Genomic DNA, 19,004 nt, shown 5'->3' on the forward strand with positions numbered 1-19,004 from the left:
CAAAAAAATCCAGCCAACCTGTACAAGATTATTTTACCTTCTCAGTGCAATCAATGAATGGCATCAAATCTTTCTAACTCCCTAAACTGAAAATCTTAAGAATTATATTTGAGTCATTTTTCACTCCAAAGTCTACTGAGTCACTAAGTTTCTTTAGTATGTCTTAGATATGTCTCCAATCAGCCTCCCAATCCAATACTGCCATTACAATCTTCGGTTAGATCCTTATCTCGTGACTAGTACAGAGTTCTTCAAACCAGGTGAGGAGTGAGCAGAAAAACATACAAATATTTTCCAAGGGGCTCTATAGCAAGAACAGTATAAGGATTCTCCATTACTTCAAAACCGTGCTTTAATAATTAAAAAAAAAATGTCAGCAGAAGCATTTTCTCTTAGTTCTTAATACAAAGAAGAACCTATGGGGCAAGCTGTAAGCTAAACAACACTTTTGAACAATAAAAGCATGTAGATGACAATGATTCTTTTAAATGAAATTACATATTTTAAAAAATATGGTGGCTAAATCCTATGGATAAAAATTATGATTTCTTTCAAACTTTACATTTAGTGTTTGCTTTTCAATAAGTCAGTTAAAATATATTCTATCAACTCCTTCTGAAATATTTATATAAAAATTAGTTGACCTCATTTACTTATATAAAACACTTAGTATTTTTACTTGCTACTATGAAAATAAAACAATATGCTAACTATCTGATTAGTTTCTAGAAGTATATAGCTTTCTTTTTCATTAAATACATAAAATTTTGATCATGATGACAATGATATGATTTCTGATTTTTATACAAGCTTCTTATTAGTGAATCCCCAGAGTCAAACATCAGGCTTCCCAGGTGGCGATACTGGTAAAGAATCCACCTATCAATGCAGGAGATGTGCAAGAGAGATGGGCTGCATCACTGGGTGGGGAAGATATGCTAGAGAAGGAAATGGAAACTCACTGCAGTATTCTTGCCTGGAAAATCCCTGGTGAATTACAGTCTACGGGTTGCAAAGAGTTGATGCGACTGAGCATCCCAAAGTCAAACATCAGAGTTCAATTTCCCTAAAACATTTATTTACTGAAGGAGTAACAGGCCTTCTACCATATGCCTTACTTCATAAAACATAATCTTAACTATATTTTATTCTGTATTCTGTATTGGAAATTTAAGTAATGAGAAGCAATTTATCTTAATTATTTAATAATGAAATTTTTTTACTAAATATATATCATCTTAAGCTTATCCTGCCCTGGGGGAGGGCACGGCAACCCACTCCACTATCCTCACCTGAAGAATTCCACAGACAGAGGAGCCTGCAGTCCTCCTCTGGACAGGAAGGCTACAGTCCATGAGGTTGCAAAGAGTCGGACACAACTGAAGCGACTTAGCATGCATGCACACACATAAGCTTATCCTGACTTCCTTTGTGATTAATCTTTCCAGATATTCAAGAAGAAATACAGGGCCCAAAGCTTTAGGGACTTTCTTTATGATAAGAATATAAAGTTAGGTATGAAAGTGAATATTTAAAATTAGAAAAGAAAGAATCTCAAAAGGAAGGAACTCTGATATGCTTTGTTAGCTTCACTGTAAACATGTCTCTCTGCACATGTGTTCTATAGTTTATGATTTTTTTAAAAAGAGTATTTCATAACATTAATTACTTGAACTGAAAAATGAACTAAGGTTTTTTCCTGTCGGAAAATAAGTGTATTTGTTTATGAGGACTGGTATTGCTAAGCAGACTGAATAAAGGACATTCTTCATTAAGTGACTCAATCTTTGAGATAGCGCAAGGGATTGTCATATTTAAATCATGTATTTAAAAATGACAAAATGTTATTTAAAATACTGTATTGAAATTAATAATATTCTGTTTATTAACTTTTATAAATGTATATACAAGATGCCTCTACATGAGAATAAAACCATGGTTTGAATTAATTTGAAAAAAAATTTTTGGCATACTTCCCAGAAAATGAGAAAATGAAAGACCCTAATGACTGGGTAGTAAATCCACTTTTGAAAATCAAGTGGGTTTAATTCTTTGTTTTCTATGAAATTGAAAACAGAACGGATCTAATGAAACTGCCAGCTAATAAATTCTATTGGTAGATCACTGTATACTGTTTTGCTTATCACAAGTCACAAACGTGAATGACATTGTTATCACAAAACTCCTTCCATTCCCATCTTATTTATACAAAAAAGTTTTCTCTGTGTTTACAAAAACGAAAATAAACTTGGAATTTATGTTGAATCTGGTCTCATTATACAAGTAAATAATATTTACCTAAGGCTATATGGACTAACTGGAGAGGGGGAAAAAAAACTCTGTATCTCATTAAGAAATGATTGCAATAAAAATTTTTAAAGAACTATTCAAATTACTAATCTAAATTAATAATTCATTTATATTGTATTGGAAATTGCACCCTGGCAGTAACTTCAATGATAATTCAATCCAGAAGAAAAAAAATGAATAGTTTTGTGGTCACAGGAAATTTTAAAATTAATTCAATTTATATATGTATTTTGGTTACAAAGGAGATTATCAAGATATATTCCAAGTGCAAAATAAAATACATTATGCAGAATTCTGAGAAGGGAGGTGTAAACATAATTTTAAAGAGAAAAAGCAATAACAAAAAGTTTCTATCAAAAAGAAAGTCTCTTCCTATACCTTTTTTTTTTTTCTTTTTCAGACTTTTTTTTTTTTTTTAATTATATTTTATTAGTTGGAGGCTAATTACTTCACAACATTTCAGTGGGTTTTGTCATACATTGACATGAATCAGCCATAGAGTTACACGTATTCCCCATCCCGATCCCCCCTCCCACCTCCCTCTCCACCCGACTCCTCAGGGTCCTCCCAGTGCACCAGGCCCGAGCACTCATCTCATGCATCTCACCTGGGCTAGTGATCTGTTTCACCATAGATAATATACATGCTGTTCTTTTGAAACATCCCACCCTCTGTTCATCGCAGCACTGTTTATAATAGCCAGGACATGGAAGCAGCCTAGATGCCCATCAGCAGATGAATGGATAAGGAAGCTGTGGTACATATATACCATGGAATATTACTCAGCCGTTAAAAAGAATTCATTTGAATCAGTTCTAATGAGGTGGATGAAACTGGAGCCCATTATACAGAGTGAAGTAAGCCAGAAAGATAAAGAACATTCCTATACCTTTTTAAGTGGGTGACAATCGGTATCAAGTTGCTGTGGCATTTGGATTTTACTGTATACTCTAAAGGATTGATATGTCTTGTATTAATGTCATTATTTATAATACTTTACAAAATATTTACAACCATATAAAATTTTAAAATATTTCATAAAGAATATAGTTTTTGATAATTCTTTCAATGAGTATATATGCACAAAGAGTTTCAAAATCAATGACCTAGATACCTGAAAAAGTTGTCTAACTAGTCCTCTCTCACCAGTTCTGGTGTGAAGTCCCTGATACACTACAAAATTACGGACGTGCCCCCAAAGCTTTTGTTTATGTGGGTTGTATCTACTAATATTTACCATATTAGATTTCAAAACCAAGGAGACGTAAAAGTATCATTAAAAATAACAATAAACCCAGTAATACTAGCATAAATAATATTTTTATAAAAAATAACTATTTTCCAAAACAACAAATTTTGTATTTAGTATGTTTTACATTGTTGTTTCTTTAATGTTGGTTCAATACAACTTTTTTGCACCTGATTTTTAAAAATTTTTTATATGATTTTTAAAGGTTATATACCATTTACAAAATATTAGCTATATTCTCCATGTTGAACAAATATATCCCTGTAGCCTATCTTACATCCAGTAGTTTGCACCTCCCATTCAGCCCCCCATAATGCCCCCCTACTTGCAACCACTAGTTTACTCTCTGTATCTGTGAGTCTGCCTCTTTTTTTGTTATATTCACTAGTTTGTTGTATTTTTGATTCCAAATATAAGTGATATCATACAGTATTTATCTTTCTCTGTCTAACCCTCTAAGTTCAACCATGTTGTTGCAAATGATAAAATTTCATTATTTTTTAAGGCTAAGTAGTATTCAACTGTATTCCATCATGTGTGTATCTATCTTTGTAATACATAAAAGAGATTCATTTCGGAGGTAAAAATACACACAGACTAGATGGAAGGAAAAACATATTTATAAATACACATTTATACATACATAGGAGCACCAAAATATATAAAGCAAATATTATGAGACCTAAAGGGAGAAATTAAAAGCAATACAATAACAACAATAGGGGACTTTTTAGCACCCCACTTACAGCAGTGGATAGATAATTCACAGAAAAATTAATAAGGAAACAGCTGGCCTTAAATGACATATTAGATGAGATGGAGTTCAAAGGTATGTACAGAATACTCATTCTTCTAAGGTGCACATGGAACATTCCAAGATAGATCGCATATTAAGCCACAAGTTGTCTCAATAATTCAAGAAGACTGAAATCATATCAAGCATCTTTTCCAACTATAATGGTATGAAATTAGAGATCACAATAAGAAAATTGGACCACCACAGAAATATGAAGATTAAACAACATGCTGGGGCTTCCCTGGTGGTCCCGTGGTTAAGAATCCACCTTGCAATACAGTGACCCTGGTTCAGCTCCCCGTCCGGAAAGGCTGCCCCCGCCACGGAACAACTGGGCCCATGTGCCACAGCTCCGGAGTCTGCAGCTGCAGAGCCGTGTACAGCTGCTGAAGGCTGCACAGCCGAGAGCCCGTGCTAGCCAGCAAGAGAAGCCACCACAATAGAAGCCAGGGCACTGCAGTTAGAAAACAGCCCCTGCTAGCCACAACTAGAGAAAGCCGGTGCATAGCAACAAAGATCCAGTGCAGCCAAAAATAATAAACATACAATTTAAAAAATAAACAACATGCTACTAAACAACTAATAGGTCAATGAAGAAATCAAAAGAGAAAAATAAAATCCAAAGACAAATGAAAACAGAAATAAAACACACCAAAATCTACTGAATGAACCAAAAGTAGTTCTAGGAAGGAAGCTCACAATACAGGCCTACCTCAAGAAATAAGAAAAATCTCACAAATAATCTGAATTTACACCTAAAGTAACCAGAAAAAGATCAAAGTCCAAAGTTATTAGAAGAAAGGAAATAACAAAGATGAGGGCAGAAACAAAGACTGAAAATGGCAGAAAGTGAAGAACTCAAGAGCCTCTTGATGAAAGTGAAAAAGGAGAATAAAAAGCTGGCTTAAAACTCAACATTCAAAAAACTAAGATCATGGCATCTGATCCCATCACTTCATGGCAAATAGATGGTGAAACAATGGAAACAGTGACAGATTTTATTTTCTTAGGCTCCAAGATCACTGGATGGTGACTGCAGCCACGGTATTAAAAGATGCTTGCTCTCTGGAAGAAAAGCTATGACCAACCTAGGAAACTATTAAAGTGCTGCACTCAATATGTCAGCAAGTTTGAAAAACTCAGCAGTGGCCACAGGACAGGAAAAAGTTGATCTTCATCCCAATTCCCAAGAAGCGGAGTACTAAAGAATGCTCAAACTACCAGACAATTGCACTCATTTCCCGTGCTAGTAAGGTTATGCTCAAAATTCCCTAAGCTAGGCTTCAGCACTACATGAACCGAGAACTTCCAGATGTTCAAGCAAGAACAAGCAGGAGATCAAGTTGGAGAACAACTTCGAGATCAAGTTGCCAACATTCACTGGTTCAGAGAGAAAGCAAGGCAATTCCAGAAAAATATCTACCTGTTTCACTGACTATGCTAAAGTCTGTGATAGTGTGGATCACAAAAAACTGGAAAATTCTTTAAGAGATGATAATACCAGACCATCTTACCTGTCTCCTGAGAAACATGTATGCCAGTCAAGAAGCAACAGCTAGAACCTTATATGGAACAACTGACTGGTTCAAAATTGAGAGAGGAGTATGTAAAGGCTGTTTATTGTCACCCTGTTAACTTATACATAGAGCACATTATGCGATATGCTGGGCTGGATGAGTTATAAGCTGTAATCAAAACTGCCGGGAGAAATAACAACTTCAGATATGCAGATGATACCATTTTAGTGGCAGAAAGCAAAGAGAAACTAAAGAACCTCTAAAGAGGAGAATTAAAAAGCTGGTTTAAAGCTCAATATTACAAAACCAAGATCACAGCATCTGATCCCATCACTTCATGGCAAATAGAGAAGGGGAAAAGGTGGAAGCAGTGACAGATTTCCTCTTCTTGGGTTCTAATATCACTGTGGATGGTGACTGCAGCCATGAAATTAGAAGATGCTTGCTTCTTGGAAGAAAGCTATAACAAACCTAGACAGTATACTAAAAAGGAAGGACATCAGTTTGCTGACTAAGGTTCGTATAGTCAAGGCTATGGTCTTTCCAGTAGTCATGTATGGATGTGAGAAATGGACCATAAGGACGGTAGAGTGCCAAAGAATTGATGCTTTCAAACTCTGGTGCTGGAGAAGACTCTTGAGAGTCCCGTGGACAGCAAGGAAACCAAACCAGTCAATCTTAAAGCAAAGAGATCAAAATCAGTCAATCAGTTCTGAATACTCACTGGAAGGACTGAGGCTGAAGCTGAAGCTCCAGTATTTTGGTCACCTGATGCAAACAGCTGACTCATTGGAAAAGTCCCTGAAGCTAGGAAAGATTGAGGGCAGGAGGAGGAGAGGGCATCAGAGGATGAGACAGCTAGATGGCATCACTGATACAATCGACATGAACTTAGGCAAACTCCGGGAGATGGTGAAGGACAGGGAGGCCTGGTGTGCTACAGTCCACGGGTCACAAAGAGTCAGACACAACGTGGCTACTGAACAACAACAACAGCACTCAAAGCAATCTACAGATCTATTGCAATTCTTACCAAAATTCCAACGGCATATTTCACAGAACTAGAAAAAATTCTAAAATTTGTATGAAACTACAAAAGATCCTTTGAGAAAGGGAACAACCTTGATAAAGAACAAAGCTGGAGGTAGCATGGCTAAATGGACAGTTCTTCAATAAACAGTGTTGAGAAAACTAGGCAGATACATGGAAAAGAATGAAATTAGACCATTACCTTACACCACATATAAAAATTAACATCAAAACATATTAAAAACTTGAATGTTTGACCTAAAACCATAAAATTCCCAGAGGAAAACATAGGGAGTAACTTCATTGATTATTATTATATAAATAACAAACTACTAAAAATAAAAATAAAGTTTGAAGTCTGTGCTCCAAAACTTCATTTTATGGTACTAAAACATACTCACCAGAATATGGGACTTTCACCAGGTTCTTTCACTTTGTAGTACTCTTTGTCTTGTGGCAAGACTTTGGTTAATCCAAAATCTCCTATTTTAACTCTGTTTTCATTCTCCACTAGTATATTCCTTGTCGCCAGATCCCTGTGGATATACCTTTTTGTACCAAGATATTCCATACCCTATGGATAAAATAACATTTTTCTTTCAGCCAGCTTTATAAACATAAACAATTTAGTCTTCTGTACCTACTCCCTTAATTATCTAAGGAAAATTCTAGAGAAAATAGAAAAAATTATATTATTTCTTAATAATTACTTCAACGTATTCTCTTTATTTGGGCTTCCCTGGTGGCTCAGATGGTAAAGAATCCACCTGTGATACAGGAGACCTAGGTTTGATCCTTGGATCAGGAAGATCCCTTGGAGAAGGGAATGGCTACCCACTCCAATATTCTTGCCTAGAAAAACCCATGAACAAAGGAGTCTGGCGGGCTATAGTCCATGGGATCGCAAAAGAGTCAGACATGACTGAGCAACTAAGCACAAACTCTCTTCATTTACGACAAATAGCCAGAATATTAGGTACCTTGCATATCTGAGATGTGTACTGCAGAAGTTTTTTATGATCTATCCGTTCTTTATGTTTTTGGAGATAGTCTCGTAAACTTCCATATGGTAAATACTCCATAATTAATCTTAGATTATGCCGGCCTATTAACACACAAATGAAAACATAATGTTTTATTCTGCCATGTTTTATTGATGAACTAATATAAGACAACTGTACATGAATGACCTAAAGAGATATAAAATCTGAGTCTTAGATGACAAAACCTGATTATAAATTAAAAGTCATATGGTAGTTAGGAACACTAACTTTCTGATTCAAAATGGTCTGAACAGAAAGTTTTAGAAATACTTATGTTTTAATCTCCTGTAACCATTTATGCAAATCAAAATAAGCTGATGCAAAAACTTACTTTCTCTTCCTCTATACTGAATAAAAAGGATCTAATTAAAAAATAATATTTTCATAGAAAATATGAACAATTTCTTTCTTTAGAAATGATATTCCCTTGGTACACTAAAGCAAAAATGGCAACCACCATCCTCAGTGAAAAGAATGATCAGCCAAGTAATCAAGGATTTCCTATAGTCACAGCCCACCAACACCAAACAGTCTCCAGTCATCCAGAATGTTTCCTTCTCTGGACACTGGAATATTTTAAGTCCAGATCTGGAGACATCATAGGTTTCTATTACCCAGTATGCCAAAGACATATCCTAAGTTCAAAAAAAGTATCAATGGGCAACATACCAGCACTATAGCAGACTCCTTTGTACTTTACAATGTTGTCATGCTGCAAGGATTTAAGAATTTCAATTTCTCTTTCGAAGTCTCTGAGGTGCTCTTCAGTACTGTGCTGGAGCTTTTTCACAGCCACCACCTCCCCAGTATTGTCTTGTAGAGGGTCATACCGGCACATCTCCACACTCCCAAAATTACCCTTAAACAACACATGTCACATTAAGATAGAAATCTCAAGTTTTCTAGGAAAATTACTAATTCTGATTATACAGATCATAAACATTATTTTTTAAGATAAGCCAAAGGACATGCCAGGGAATTTCTAAATTTCTGTCACTAACTTCCAGGAAGAACTTTTCTTTTTCACAATGTAGACTTTGATATCACTGTCAGTGAGCTGCATGGAATAAGGGTCTGTTATGGACTGAATGTCCATGCCCCATCCCCTCAAATTTGTATGATAAAGCCCTAACCCCAGTGTGAGTGCTTTTGGAGACAGGGCCTCTGAAGAGGTATTAAAGGTTAAATAAGGTCATAAGAGTGAGGCCTTCATCCTGTAAGGCTAGTGCCATTACAAGAAGAAGAGACACCAGTGCTCTCTGCCACATGAGGACATAGTGAGAAAGTCGCCAGGTGGCAAGCTAAGCAGAGAGTCTTCACCAGAAACCAAACCCTACTGGAACCTTGATCTAAGACTTATCTCGAGAACTTTGAGAAAAAAATGTCTGCTGCTTAAGCCAAGGTCATGCTGTATCACTGGTAGCTTCTGTGATTATCTCCCAAAATTCTCTACATTCTGATATTCAAGCTCTTTTAAAATCCCGTTCCTTTGAGTGTAGGCTATAAACTCACCCACAGTGAACATTGACTGAAAGTGAAAGAGAGTGAAAGACTGAAGGCAGGAGGAGAAGGGGATGACAGAGGATGAGATGGTTAGATGGGATCACCGACTCGATGGACATGAGTTTGAGCAAGCTCTGGGAGCTGGTGATGGACAGGGAAGCCTGGCGTTCTGCAGTCCATGGGGTCACATAAAGTTGGACATGACTGAGTGACTGAACTGAACTGACAGTGAACAGAATATGGCAAGAGTAAGAAGATGCCACGCCTGAGTCAAGGCTATAAAAAGACCATGCCTTCGATCTTGGGTGTTTGCTCTCAGCGCCCATGTTGATAGGCAGCCTGTGGAGAGGCCCATGTAAGTGAGATAGCAAGCAGATATTCTGAGGCCTATCAATAGCCATGTGACGAGCTTGAAAGTAAGTCTTTCCCTAGTTAAGCTTTCAAATAAAACTGCAAGACCTGGCTGACACCTTGGTTGCAGTCTTTTGAGAGACCCTGTGCTAGAATCATCCAGCTAAGTTGCTCCTAGATTCCTGACTCACCTAATAAATGTTGTTTTTTTTTTTTCAGCTGTTAAGTTTTAGGGTAATTTGTTGCACAGCAATAGATAATGAATATACCAAATACCTAGACTTTTTTTTTTGTCATTGCTACACTCTCTAAAACATTCTCGAGAATATTTTACAAAGGATGACATCAAAGTATTAATAAAACTAAGCCAGTGTATAATATAACCCCCAATGTTTAGCTCTGGTAAAACTGGATCAGAACATTTAGTTTAGATTTAATACCTACGTGAGGCCTTCACATTGCATCCACACCAAAAATCCAGTTCATAAGGCCACATGATACAGAACCCTATACTACCAAGCTTAGAAGAAGAATGAGGGCTTACCACTATGATTGGACCAACTAAGAAGTAAGCCTTTTCTATCTTACTTAAAATATAGATTGGTGCAAAAGTAATTGTGGTTTTGCATTGAACTCTGCTGTTTGATACTGGAATACATTCTTAAACAAATGTGATTATGTTACACATCATTTTAATGCACATTTCTCGCTTTATGGCATTTTGCTAATGACTTATTACTTGCTGTTTATTTTATATTTTAGACTAGAGAAATGATGTTAGACAAAAAACAAATTTGAGCAATTCAAAATGGGTCATAATGCAGAGTAGACAACTCTCAACATCAACAATGCATTTGGCCCAGGAACTGCTAACAAATGTACAGTGCAGTGGTGGTTCAAGAAGTTTTGCAAAGGAGTTGAGAGTCTTGACAATGAGGAGCACAGTGGTTGGCCATCTTAAGTTGACAACGACCAATTCAGAAGATCATCAAAGCTGATCCTCTTACAACTACACAAAAAGTTGCCAAAAAACATTCTATGGTCATTCAACATTTGAGGCAAACTGGAAAGGTGAAAAAGCTGGGTGCCTCATGAGCTAACCACAAATCAAAAAAATCATCATTTTGAAGTGTTGTCTTCTCTTATTCTATGCCACAATGAACCATTTCTCAATCTGATTGTGACATGCAATGAAAAGTGTATTCTATACAACCAGTGACAACTAGCTCAGTGGTGGGACTGAGAAGAAGCTCCAAAGCACTTCCCAAAGCCGAACTTTGGGAGGTTTGGCAAAAGGTTTTAACAAAAAAGGTCATGATCACTCTTTGGTGATCTGCTGCCTGTCTGATCCACTATAGTTTTCTGAACCCTGGCAAAATCACTCCATCTGAGAAGTATGCCCAGCAAATCGATGAGATGCACCTAAAACTGCAGTGCTTGAGGCCAGCACCAGTCAACAGAAACGGCCCAATTCTTCTCCATGACGACACTCAACCGCACACGACACAACAAATGCTTGAAAAGTTGAATGAATCGCGCTACAAAGTTCTGCCTCATTCTCCAAATTCAGCTGACATCTCACCAACTGACTATCACTTCTTTAAGCATCTCAACGATTTTTTGCAGGGAAAATGCATTCCAAAAAGTCAGTCGAATCCTGAAGCACAGATTTTTAGGCTATAGGAATAAACAAACTTATTTCTCATTGGCAAAAATGTGCTGATTGTAATGGTTCCTTTTTTGATTAATAAAGATGTGTTTGAGCCTAGTTATAATGGCTTCAAATTCACAGTCTGAAACTACAATAACTTTTTTACCAGCCTAATATGTGGGCTATGCCTGACTGTGTGACCTTTCAGCAGAGAGAAACTGTCTGCTAGTAAACATGCCTTCTCCAGTCAACATCTGAACTCTGAATGAGCAAGCAGATTAATTATTTCTCCTATAGGTGACTAAAAAAGGAGGCAGATGGAAAGGCTTATTAATTGTTCTTTTCTCTATCTCATAAAGTGCCCTCTACCAAGAAAGAATCTCATGGTCAAATTAATTGGGAAAAATATAGCTTAATTTATCCTCCTCTTGAAAATGTTCAACGCACAGTGCATGTTAAAGGTTCCAACAAATTTTTCAGTAAAGACAACTATTTAACACAGCATTTCCCCAAAACCTGAAAACTAAACATTTTTTCTACAAACACCTTTTAAAAAACTTTTTATTTTATATTGAAGTATAGTTGATTAATAATGCTGTGCTAGTTTTAGGTGTAGAGCAAAGTGATTCAGTTACACATATACACGTATCTGTTCTTTTTTCAAATTATTTTCTCATTTAGATTGTTATAAAATATTGAGCAGAGTTTCTTGTGTTACATAGTAGGTACTTGCTGGTTATACAAACACTCTAAAACTTTGTGGAAAGTGAACTTTAGAGAATCTCTTAAGTCTTTTCTCCCCTAAATAAAATGTTTTATGATTACACTTCAATTATTTAAAAATCTGACACCTTACCTTGCCAAGTTGCTGTAGAAATTTCAAGTGTCTTTCTTCAAATTGTGTAGGGTCTCGGTCTTCAAAAGCACCAGAAAACCCTAGGGCACCTATTCTCATATTTGGTAACATGTCATTTTCTGTTAATAGTTCATAATCTGGAGAAATAAATAACATTTCTATCATAATCTGGCAAATCTATTCTCTGGGTTAAAATTATTCTTATTCAGGCTGACTAAAATAATCATGAGTTAGAAACACTAAATACAAATTGATACAAGGCAACTCTGAACGTTTAGATTGTTAATGGAAGCCTTGAATCATAACTGGACAGGTTTTTGGTAAAGATTTTTGCAAAGGATAAATGAATACTTTCCAAAATAGGCAGTTTTAATATTTAAAAAGTTAAGTTTGTATGCCGATTTTTGTGACAAGAACAGCAAGTAGTTTTGGAACAGAAAATATTTAAGGGTCAGACACATGTATATTTAGCTAAGTTTTTTAAGAAGGAGAGGACAAATATGTTTAGAAAATTAATCAGCTATATGTGAGAGCTAGTTTAAAAAACAATGAATTGTTTATAAAAAATCAAATAAGCTTCTCAGTGTACTACTCATTAACTGGCAACTAAAGTGAGGTTATTAAAAGGGTAAAAGCCTTTTATGAAAATACTTCACAATCAATGAGACTAGAATACGTATAAGGTAGAAAAAGTCATATGAATGTAAGAAATTAAGAGGGTCTAGGTCTAAAAGATATCAGGGAACGTCCCAGAGGGGCATTACAAAATTAGTAAGGATTTATTAAATACATCATTAAGACTGCTCCAACAGTACATACCTGGAGTAAACAAACTATTAAGATCTCTTATAATGGCTCTGAAAGAAGGTCTAAAATCTGGTTCATAATCCATGCAATTATTAATAAGATTTGCTAATTCTGTCCACTTTGGTGCAGGAAGCTGGTGCCTATCTTCATAAAACTGTAGTTTCTATAATTAAAGAACCACATGTTGAGAATAAATTATAAATGCCATATCAACCTTCTTTTTAACAAAATGGGCTAAAGAATATCAAATAATGTGAAAGAAATATGAGGGATCACAAAGTAATTACAACTTCACTGTTTATATAAACTTACTCTTTGAGAATCCAAAGCACTCAGAGGCTTATCTCCTCCACTACAGATTTCCCACAATGTGGTACCAAAACTCCATTTGTCTGTTGCCAGGTTTAGATTTTTAGGATTTTCAATGCATTCAGGTGGTACCCATGGTATTCTCTCCTGCAGGACTTTTAAATGACAGTAAAAAAAAAAAATGCTTAAATAACTCCCTTAATAAAACAATTCTTATATATGTTAATAATTTCACACAAATTGGAAGAATCAAATCATTTTAATTTGCTTGGGGGAAGGGGTATGTTCATGCATATACACATGCTTAAGGGCCAGAAGGGACCTTTGAGATCACCTAATTCAGTATCTCAGCTTTAACAATGCCAACATTAAGACCCATAGTGACTGAATAATTTGCCCAAAGTTACACAATTTGTTAACAGCACAGAATTAGTTACTGTACAGTAACTCCTGGATTGACTAAATTTTTCATTAAACCACAGTGTTTCAACTATTGCCCCATTCTCTCTACCCTTTCCTAATAGCTATGCATTCACAATATTTTTTTTCCCATAAAATTTTTCCCAAATTGCTCCTTTATATATTTTTTCTTTACAATGTATAAATAATAAAGGTAATGTTAACATCATTTCAATCTGTATGAATGACTCAACAGCAGCGACTACTCTAACTTGCAGATGAAAAACCAGGGCCAACAGGCAAATGAATGATCAGATTACACCAAGGCATTCTGGGCACAGTACTGATATACACAGGTTCGGCTCAGACCATGGCATCTTCCAAGTTAATTTTTTGATGTCTTTGATCCCATCCAAAAAATGGTATTCACAAAAGAAGGGAACACTTTAACTTTACCTTCTGGTATTCTGGCATAGACAGAATCATAGATATATATAAGTAAACAGGTATGTAAATAAGTAAATAGATAAATAAGAATGATAAACTGTTGCATCTTTTGGTATATTTTGGTAAAGCAATGTGAATATTTCTGGTGCATAATTAAGAGATTTAACAGTACAGAGTCCTTTCTCCTTCATATGAATATATATTCTCTTTCTTCACATTCCACTCCAAAGGGTAAAATCCCCAAGTATCAGATCTAAATTCCTGTAACATTTTCTGCCGTATAATCCCTGTCCTTACTGTCACATAGAGGTACAGAGCTCAACTACTATTAGCTCAAAAAAGAAACCATGAATCAATGTACAAAAGTTGATAAATCTGGATTCAAAATGTAGAGGATTCAATTCGAGAAATTAGCTAATTCAATGAAACACAATTACAACACTATCTGGGCCAAAAAAAACCTCCTCTGACTGAAATTTTTACTTTACCTTTGTTAAGGATGTTATCAACACAAAAGAAAAGTTTTAAGAAGTCATAGCTGAATATGTCTGAATTTAAGAAGTCAATAAGCTGAATAATTAAACAAAATAAAAATTTTAAACTAGAAATATTTCTTCTCAAATTTTTATTTACTAAAGAGAATAAAAATTTAGAAAATTTACTTGTGATTCAAAGAATGATATTTAAAAACTTCCACAATAAAATTGGATAAAACCTGACATTTCATACTTAATTAGGGATTAAAACTGCTTCAAAAAATCACTTTACAGTTCATGGAAACATAAGAAAGGATAAATAGACAAGACTCTAACATGTAACTATAATTTAGGTTGCTGAAAATGGTAACTAAATTTTATTATTAAGCAAGAATATGTCAATAAAATAGTGTTTGAGAAAAATTAACAGCATGATTTTTATGCCTCTTTCCAAGCAAAGCTTAATAAAGTTAAATTTGGTTCTTGTAGAACTTACTGTCTTTTGGCAAAACTGTAATACTAATGCCAGGATCACTAAGTTTGATGAAAGGAAGATTTCCTGTCTTCCTGTCTTCTTCTCTGATAAGAAGAATATTTTTGGCGCACACATTCCCATGAATAAGGGTTTTTTCTTCCTATTAAAGTTAATTGCATAAACATTCAAATATTAATCCACAAATATTTGAGCACTTAGTATGTCTAGGTCCCCCAAATGAATTTAAAAAACAAAAATTAAGTAAACATTAATTTGGAGGTACACTTTGAGAAAATAAAAGGAAATCTTATGGCAGTACTATGCTTCCTATTTTACATTTTAAACAAAATAATAATCTATATCCATGATGAAACAAATACTTAGTTTTATCATTTTTATAGGCTATTTTATTTGATTATTAATTTATTTTTTGCCACACTCAGCAGCATATGGGATCTTAGTGCCCTGACCAGATATTGGACCTGTACCCCCGGCTTGGAAGTATAAAGTCTTAACCACTGGACTGCCAGGGAAGTCTCCAAAAAATTATTATTTTTTAAAATTACTTTATGCCAGTTCACTTTATGAATCTGAGATCTTAAACTGTATGTATTTGTAGATAGCAGCTGACACAAGAAATATTGTTTCTGTTCAGTAGGTGCATTCTAAAGAATCTGATCACTGGCTGGCCCTCTAGTATTTGGCTTTTCTGGCAATATTACTTTCTCAGTGGACATAATTTCCAATTACCCACAAATATCGTAACAAGGCACTTTCTACAGGATTTTTCTGCTGTACATAGCTCATTTTTTTTTTATAATTTTTCATTCAATTCTTTAAAGTCAAGGTACACAAACTACAGATTATCCTTCAGCAGTTCTAAGAGACTGATGGAATGACAATACTACTTGTTTCAAAATTTATTTCACATAAATGTACACCTAAAATAATCCCTTTCCCCAACTGACACAGATTATTTTAAATAACTCAGCATCTATCAACTTATTTTTTGTCCCCAGGTCAAGATCCTTTCATACTGCTTCCTAGTGTAAAACAGTAAGTTGACAAAAGAATATACTACTTACTAGAAAATGCATGGCCCATGCCAACTGTTTAGCCACTTCAAGTTTCCATAATATATTTATAGAATTTTTATTCTTTTTCAGATATGTATCTAGTGATCCAAATTTTACAAATTCCTGAACCAGAATATCTGCATTAAAATATAATAATAACAAGGCTAAAGTATAATACAATGAAAAATATATAATTTTAAACTTTTATAAATATACTTATATGTATTATAGGAAAAGAGATTAAATTACATGAAATTCAATAATTTAAAGAAAGCATAACAGGTATATACCACTGTACTTTGGGGTTTTAGTTTATTCACAACAGTAAGAGGTAGAAGTCTAAATAATTATATATAAACACAATATCATATATAGAATGAATCTCAAATCATGACTCTGCTTCAACTAATATTAAAATTAGTTTTCATATGTATATACAATTTTTGGTGACAAAAGTCACCTTTGGATCTTGCTGGGTGACTAAAACAAATGTTATGAATGTTTTGCTGCCATGGTTAATTTGGAGAATAATCCATACATCAAGAATGAAGAATTTACTGCGAGAAATTTACATTAGTATTAAAAAAAAAGATTTTGGAGTTTCAACGAGCAAGAGCTTAGTAAAACTTTTTTATGTGGCACACAAAGACTAACATATCTATTTCATAGATGCCACTGACTGTCATATGTTCCATTATTATGGACTGCAAAAATTTTTAAATTGTCAATTATGAAATACCATCAATTATATCATATTCAGATACTTTTAATGTGAAAAAAAATGCATCACAGAGTCAATGAAATAAGTATAAAACCAAAAGAACTGGGATTACATGCTCTAAAACACTGTTTTCAAACTTTGTAAGGAAGTATATTCTCCTTTTCCCCTAAATGAAAAAGCATGGGAAATATCAATTAAAAAAAAAAGAAATACAGTGTTTTGTGTTTCAACAATATTTAATTTGTTATATACTGATATCCAACTATGATCCTAAAATTAAATTTTCTATATAAATAAAAATGGATGTTTTGAAAGACATAACATTAACAGAAAGGAAGCTGGTGGTTTCACTTACTCTCCTCTCCACAGACACATACTCCATAATTTAAAATCAGATGTTTGTGAGAAAGCTGGCTCATCATGCTTGCTGCTTCAAAGAAAGACTAAGGAAAAGAAAAAAAGAAATTAAAAATTGCAAAAGAGTTACCCTTTATGTCTATAATCATTCACAGTTCAGAAAGATACTCTGCCATTAGAAAAGTGCACTTCTGTCCTCAGCAGGACTACAGACAAGACTACAAAGTGCTTTGGTCCCTTTAGACTTGCAACTTCCATCAAACTTGATGTTCGAGTTCATTCTCAGGAAACCCCCGATTTAAGCTTAGTTTAAGGAAACAGCAATGAGAAAGAGCAATCGTGAGACAGGGCAATGTGAATGATGCAAGATAAACAGTCTTAGACCCATAGCAGCCAGAGTGGAGAACAGAGATACATACAGCTGCATACAGCAGACACAGTGATGTGCAACTGCAGTAACTATGGATGGGAGCTTCAATTAACACTTCCTAGAGAATTAGGAATGATGATTCGGCAGATAAAACAGCCTAACGCCTATGTCAGGAGACTGGCAGGTAATATCACCCTAACTCAACTAAACTTTGCCTAGAACTTTGGGGTATGGTTGTTGAAGATCACAATCACCAACACTGTGGAGTTCTGGATTAGAACAACTGTTTGGCTTGTATGTTTCACATTATCTTCTACTAACTTCTTTTAAGACATTTTAAGTTCATAAATGTGTGTTACATCACATTTGGTGATATCTTACTATGCTTAAGACTCTGGCAACTGGCAGCAGGATTTCTGCTGGCTAGCATCTTAAGATGATGCCCAGAGATATCCATCCACATTTCACCTACACAGTGTTCCTCAGTACACTGCCTGATCTCAAAATTTTTTAAAAAGTAGATTAAATTACAGAGGAAAACTGTGGAACCCAGGAAACTCTGGGTAGCCAACTTTAAAACCAACTGCCTTAGTATTATATATGCAAAGATGTAATCAAACACGTAACACCATGCTTAAAAATTAGTTTGGAAATTAGTTACAATGAAAAAATTCTGTATTTTTTAGCCCCAACAGAATGCATCCTCTGAAAGGTCTTTGATATATATACTTTTAAAAATTATAATTTGAAAAGCCACATGCATCAATGTATTTTGCGTGTATGAGAGCATATTTTAAGTATCATAAACTACATGAACTATATAAAGAATATACAAACCTCTGAATAGTTTCTATGCGCTTTATCCAGAACTTTTAAAAGAACTTCTGTTTCATGCAGCTGACCATAGTCTCCTATTTCTCTTCTTATGCCTTTAAAAATTTTTGTAAAAGTTCCTTGGCCAAGGCTTTCATTCTTTAACCAAAAAAAAAAAAAAAAAAAAAAGAAAAAAAAGGAAAGAATAAGTAAGGATGGAGGAAGATGTGGGAATTAGGAAATATGTCCAATGACAAGAGTTTAAAAAAAAAAATTCATGAGCAAATATTTCCTTTACAAACCAAATCTGGATTTGAGACTCCATATTAATTATATTCTGCTTTCTTCATAGTAATAAAACACAGAAAACACAGATTAAAGAACAAAGTGTAATTTGATTTCACCCTGTTCTTAAATGCCCTAAATTAGGTATAATTATCACTTTTCAC

At 34.6% G+C, this 19,004-nt stretch overlaps 1 protein-coding gene across 2 annotated transcripts in view; it reads right to left on the reverse strand.

Annotated features, from left to right (window-relative positions):
* JAK2 (Janus kinase 2) overlaps window positions 1-19,004 on the reverse strand; it is a 93,781-nt gene that overhangs the window by 5,812 nt on the left and 68,965 nt on the right. For both annotated transcript variants that reach the window (XM_065908178.1, XM_065908177.1), the window contains 10 exons: window positions 18,580-18,714; window positions 17,371-17,458; window positions 16,304-16,431; window positions 15,240-15,378; window positions 13,425-13,576; window positions 13,125-13,275; window positions 12,306-12,442; window positions 8,614-8,803; window positions 7,882-8,006; window positions 7,303-7,475 (listed from right to left, as the gene is read on the reverse strand). In XM_065908178.1, coding sequence (XP_065764250.1) covers window positions 7,303-7,475; window positions 7,882-8,006; window positions 8,614-8,803; window positions 12,306-12,442; window positions 13,125-13,275; window positions 13,425-13,576; window positions 15,240-15,378; window positions 16,304-16,431; window positions 17,371-17,458; window positions 18,580-18,714 — 1,418 coding nt within the window. The remainder of the gene's footprint in view (window positions 1-7,302; window positions 7,476-7,881; window positions 8,007-8,613; window positions 8,804-12,305; window positions 12,443-13,124; window positions 13,276-13,424; window positions 13,577-15,239; window positions 15,379-16,303; window positions 16,432-17,370; window positions 17,459-18,579; window positions 18,715-19,004) is intronic.

The sequence above is a fragment of the Muntiacus reevesi genome, chromosome 17 (genome assembly GCF_963930625.1).
Source record: "Muntiacus reevesi chromosome 17, mMunRee1.1, whole genome shotgun sequence".
NCBI classification, from domain to species: Eukaryota; Metazoa; Chordata; class Mammalia; order Artiodactyla; family Cervidae; genus Muntiacus; species Muntiacus reevesi.